This window comes from Bos taurus, chromosome 5 (assembly GCF_002263795.3).
Source record: "Bos taurus isolate L1 Dominette 01449 registration number 42190680 breed Hereford chromosome 5, ARS-UCD2.0, whole genome shotgun sequence".
NCBI lineage: Eukaryota > Metazoa > Chordata > Mammalia > Artiodactyla > Bovidae > Bos > Bos taurus.
Genome location: NC_037332.1, coordinates 107,289,390 through 107,294,805, shown reverse-complemented (window position 1 = coordinate 107,294,805; position 5,416 = coordinate 107,289,390). Strand labels below are relative to the sequence as shown.

The 5,416-nt window shown below is 49.4% G+C and overlaps 1 protein-coding gene across 1 annotated transcript in view; it reads left to right on the top strand.

Annotated features, from left to right (window-relative positions):
- Positions 1-4,231: 4,231 nt before the first annotated feature.
- Positions 4,232-5,416, top strand: part of KDM5A (lysine demethylase 5A) — a 62,310-nt gene continuing 61,125 nt past the window's right edge. Inside the window, exon 1 of the mRNA NM_001205625.1 lies at positions 4,232-4,619. Within this exon, the coding sequence (NP_001192554.1) occupies positions 4,455-4,619 (165 nt within the window). The 5' untranslated portion in view covers positions 4,232-4,454. The remainder of the gene's footprint in view (positions 4,620-5,416) is intronic.

The following is a 5,416-nucleotide window of genomic DNA, read 5'->3' as shown; positions in this document are numbered from 1 at the left end:
GGCGCGGCGGGCGCGAGCCCGGCCAATCGCCCACTGGCTTACACAGCCTCTGGATTGCGCACCATTAGGAAAGCTGTTCATACAAAGGCCCGCCCCTTCCCGCCCTCCCTCGCGTTCCTTGCCCCGCAGAGGTTACTGGGAAATATAGTTTCACCTCTGCACACAGCGCTCCTGGTGAAGGAGGTACCGGGTTGTGGTGTTTGGGGTCAGTCGTGCTAGACCTGGCGCAGTTTAGGTCTCCCCGTTTAGGCTTGTTTTCATGAATGCAGTAAATAATCACAGGATTATTATGAGTTGTGATATACGAATTTATCTCTAAGGAGGTGAAGAGTCTAAGATATTATAGTTTCTCCTTCAATGATCTGGTGGCCTAGAGCCAAGACAGGACTTGCTGCATCAGTTTGTACAGTCAGAAGAATATGTATATGAAAGGGCTTTTTATCAGGTAGCAGGCACTACCTCCTTTTCCTAAGAGGTGTGAGAAACTTCCTTAAATCATATAGTTTGTTCAAAAGCCAATTGTGGTTTCATCTTTGCAGAAGAGCAAGAAGTAGGGGGAAAGGCACTTTAGTCTCAGGGCTACAGCTTTGGGGATGGGCTGGGACGGGGGACTCTTTACTGCAGTGCTTGCACCTTGATAAATGACTCCTCCAGCAACAGAATATAAAGAAACTATAAGGGAATAAAAACAACTGTGCATGCGGGGTTGTGGAAAATCATGAACAGTTAGAAACAAAAAGGCCAAAACCCAACTGCTGCTTGCACACAGAACCATTAATGTGGCAGACAGACCACATAAGCCACCCCTTTGGCCCAGAGGCAAGCCAGGGCACCCGTTAACTTGTTTTCACTCCCTCCTGCTGCAGAATGAGTCCCAATAAAGCCTTGCCTGAATTTCTTGCTGCTGCTGCTGCTAAGTCACTTCAGTCGTGTCCAACTCTGTGCGACCCCACAGAGGGCAGCCCACCCGGCTCCCCCGTTCCCGGGGATTCTCCAGGCAAGAACACCAGAGTGGGTTGCCATTTCCTTCTCCAGTGCATGAAAGTGAAAAGTGAAAGTGAAGTCGCTCAGTTGTGTCCAACTCTTAGTGACCCCATGGACTACAGCCCACCAGGCTCCTCCGTCCATGGGATTTTCCAGGCAAGAGTATTGGAGTGGGGTGTCATTGCCTTCTCCGCCTGAATTTCTTACCTGGCCTCAATTTATATTGATTAGAGTCCAAGGACCCTGGTTGGTAACACTACTGCTAAGGAAAAGCTGGCACTCTTCACTGGTCTGACACATAAGCATGTCTAAAAGGAATTTGCCATCTTCTAGATCTGCTTTTCCCCCTCTTTTTTGATTTTCTGTTAGTTACAGTTAAGATTTTCCAGACATCTTAGCTCAGTATTTTTATCTCTCTTTTGGCACCTGGGGCTTCCCAGGTAGCTCAGCTGGTAAAGAATCCACCTGCAATGCAGGAGACTCCAGTTCCATTTCTGGGTGGGGAAGATCTGCTGAAGGGATAGGCTACCCATTCCAGTATTCTTGGGCTTCCCTTGTGGCTCAGCTGGTAAAGAATCTGCCTGCTAATGTGGGAGACCTGGGTTCGATCCCTGGGTTAGGAAGATCCCTTGGAGAAAGGAATACTCCAGTAATATACTCCAGAATACTCCAGAAGGGAAAGGCTACCCATTCCAGTATTCTAGTCTGGAGAATTCCATGGACTGTATAGGCCATGGGGTCACAAAGTTGGACACGACTGAGCGACTTTCACTTTGGCACCCGCATTAAAAAAAAAAAATCATGGTGATCTTGTCATACTACTGGCTTTCAAATTTATATCTAACCATTTATTTCCATTCCATGTTGCATTATCTTTAGCTTGGACTATTTCCATAGATTTCTAACTGGCATTTTTGCCTAAAGATTTTCCCCCCACCTTTTACAATCTGTTCTATAAAAGGTTTTTTTTTTTTTAAGCATACTCTCGACAGGTCATACTGTTACCTACATGAGTTCCTGGACCCTTTAGTCAATAGAAATTGAAAAGGGTCCAGAAGAGAAATTTCAGCAAGGCTTTATTGGGGCTCACTCTCAAAGCCACCCCTGCCCACCCACCCAGCGGGTCCTTTAAATAGAGTGAGGATAGGGGTGGTTGGGCCAGAGGGGTGGCTTAGGTGGTCGCCCAACTCCTTGGTGGTGCTATGTCCAGGGATCATGGCAGTTGGGTTTTGGTCTTTATCTTATTCATAATTTGCCCCATCTGCTGCATGCACCAGTAATTTTTAGTCTCTTGTGGTTTCTTCCTCTTCTGTTGCCCAGGAGACTTGTCCAGGTGCAAACACTGCAGAAAAGGGACCCAGGGCCCAGACTGTCTCAGTACTCTTGCTCCTAACTTCTGGTGACTCCCCAGAGTAGAGGATGAAATCCATATAGTAACAGAGCATTTAAACTTTGCCATAATCTGACCCCACCTATCTCGATTTATTTATTTATTTATTTATTTATTACAATAAATAACCATTTTTTCCCTAAATGCAGCATGCACTTTGCAGCTTTGGCTCACACTTAAAAAAAAAAAAATCTGAATTCACCCTTTCCATGAACCCTCACCCATAAAATTCTTACCAAGGCCAATGCAAATATCATCTCCTTAATTGGAAGTAACTCCTACCCTTTGATATTGAGGTAGCAAGTTGTCATTATATATAACACAGCTTCTATTCAGATGTCATCAGCCTTGAGCCCTTCTCTGGTCACCCTATCCCCACTTAACACGCTTTCACACTCTCCCTTCACTACTTTTTAAGGCTTATGGCCACTGAGAATAGTGTATTTATTTGCTAGTACTCATGATTTTGTTTCCCTCCACCGTCAGAATGTAAGTGCTCTGTGAGGGGGCATACTTTGCTTTGTTGTTCATTGTCCATAGATTGAGCAGTTAGAAGATCGCCCCAAGCAGATGCTCAGTAACTTGCTGAATGCATGAACCCACGTGTAACATTTCTCTCCCCGCCCCCGCGCGTGGCCCCTACAGTTAAACAGTGCTCTGCTTCTTACATTCTAGCTATAGGTCAATGCGTTACCATCCATTCAAATGCCCCAGGGTCATTCTCAATCCATCCCTCTCTCGCAAACTCCACATCAGATTGTGCGTAGTGAGGGAGGAGGAGTTAAGGATTATTTCTAGATTTCTGGCTCAGGTCAAATGAGTAGATGAATGAAGTCATCCATGGAAACTGGAAATACTGAAAAAAAAACCCAGTGGGGAACTACGAGTTCATGGTTTACCAGAGTGGAGTTGTCTGGTAGGTAGATAGATATATTGACTTGTAGCCTAGGAGAGGAATCCAGGCTGGAAGTACAGATTTGAGAGTCATAGCTGGTAATTTAGTTCGTGGGGGAAGTTGAGATTGCTCGAGGAGCATGAGAACAAGCCCTGGGAAGTCAGTCTTCCTTCCAATAGATACAAGAATTGTCCTTTCACGGTTTCTTCTTTAGTCCTTCCTGCGTCACTCTCCACAACTTGCAGGAAGTGGAGATGGACTCTTGCATAGAATGTTTGAAAAGCAGGGCCGGAACAGCTGGCGTAGCTGTTACAGAAAACTGAGAAAGGCTTACGGCGCATGGCTGCCAGAGAGCGATTGCTGTTGAGAAGCTGTGGGGGTTGTCAATGGTTGGAAAAGCAAAGTCAACAGCCGTTGTTTCTCTATGGACGAAAATCAATTCCTGGATGGTGGCGAGGGCCGGCCGGTGAGAGATGTGCTGGGATTGCTGAACCTGAAACTGTTGCCATGGAGATGGGGCGGATTAAAAGTGGCCGAGTGGGATGAGAAAGGGACAGTAACAAAGAAAGGACCAAAAAAAAAAAAAACCAGACGCTGGAAAGCGTAGTTATTTAGAAACAGGCGGACACGGAAGTTGAAACAGGCAGCCGGGCGAAGATAGGCAGCTTGTGTTCCGGTCCGTACGTACACAAAGAAGGGCCCAGCTCAGCTTGCCGGAAGCAGAACCTCTGCCCCCGGCTCATTACGCGTCCTCCGCGCCGGAAGAGCGCCCCGTGAGGCCAGCCGCTCCCCTACCGCCCAGTAGGAGGGGCCGCGGGGCTCTGCCGCCGGGAGTCGTGGACAGCGCGGAACTTCGACACACAGGGAACTCAGAAGCGATCCGAGCTACCGGGAGAGGGAAGGGGAAGGAAGGTCGCTCAGGAGAGCGTCGTTGCGGAGGAATCTTGTTTTCTGGCGGCGGAGGGATTTTGCCGCACGCTGACTTCCGGCGAGCGTCGACCGGAGAGAGGGGAAAAAATCCTGAAGAAAACAATAACAAACGCCAGAGGAAGCGGGGTCGGTCTGCGAGTGTGGAGCGGGTCTCTCCCGAGAAGATGAGCTTCGGCCCCTGTCAGGGGACGTGAGCGCAACCGGCAGGGCCCCAGCCCAGCTCTTCTCCCCCGCCCCGCGGACCCCGGTACCGCCATGGCGGGCGTGGGGCCGGGGGGCTACGCGGCGGAGTTCGTGCCGCCCCCGGAGTGCCCGGTGTTTGAGCCCAGCTGGGAGGAGTTCACAGATCCGCTCAGCTTTATTGGCCGCATCCGGCCCATGGCGGAGAAAACCGGCATCTGCAAAATCCGACCTCCCAAGGTACCGGAGTCCCGACCGCCTCAGCGCGGCCTTCCGGTCCGCTGTGCTTTCATGTTCGCTCGCCCTGGTCTCTCGACACCTGGACGCTGTTTCTCTGTTTCCGTTTTGGTTTCTTTGGGGTTTTAATGTCGGCTGGTCCGAAGGCGAGAGAGGGATGTCCCCGGGGCCCCTCCGCCCAGAACTTGGGAACTGATACTCGCCTTCCCGTCTTGGGTTGTGGGCAAGGGTAACAAAGGCTTTCGGCCTTTCGTTGGCCTGTAAGGTGATGGAAGTGTTGTGACGCGACAGCCCGACCCGCGGGTGTGTGTGTGTATTGTACACTCGTTTCTGTACGATGGGAAAAGCTGTGGTTCCGACGGCTGCTGCTTTCTCCCAGCCCTGTTGACGCTTAATTGATTAAATGTTCGCCGGCCTCATCTTAGGCTAAGGTTTCTTTCCTAAGTGGTAATCTGAGCTCTTAAGCTCTTGGGGTGGTGTCACCAAACAAGAACCCCAGACTGATTACTGCTGCAATGAAAAAAGTCTTCCCCGGGGAAGAGAAGGCGCAGCGTTTATTGTAAAAATTCGGAGGTTTAGGAAGAATTGGTCCATAACGGAGGTGGAAGAAAACGTTGAAATCTTAAAAGATATAGAGTCGCAACTGTTGGCAGATAGCTGGGTTTTGCCCATAGGTTGGTTACGGTCCTCAGTCCTTCCGGTGAGGAAAGCTGATACTGTGCCTTGTTTTGTGGGGCTCAGTGCCCCAAGAGGTTAAGGATTTGGTCAAGGTCAGAAGGTTTTTTTTGTTTTTTTTTTCC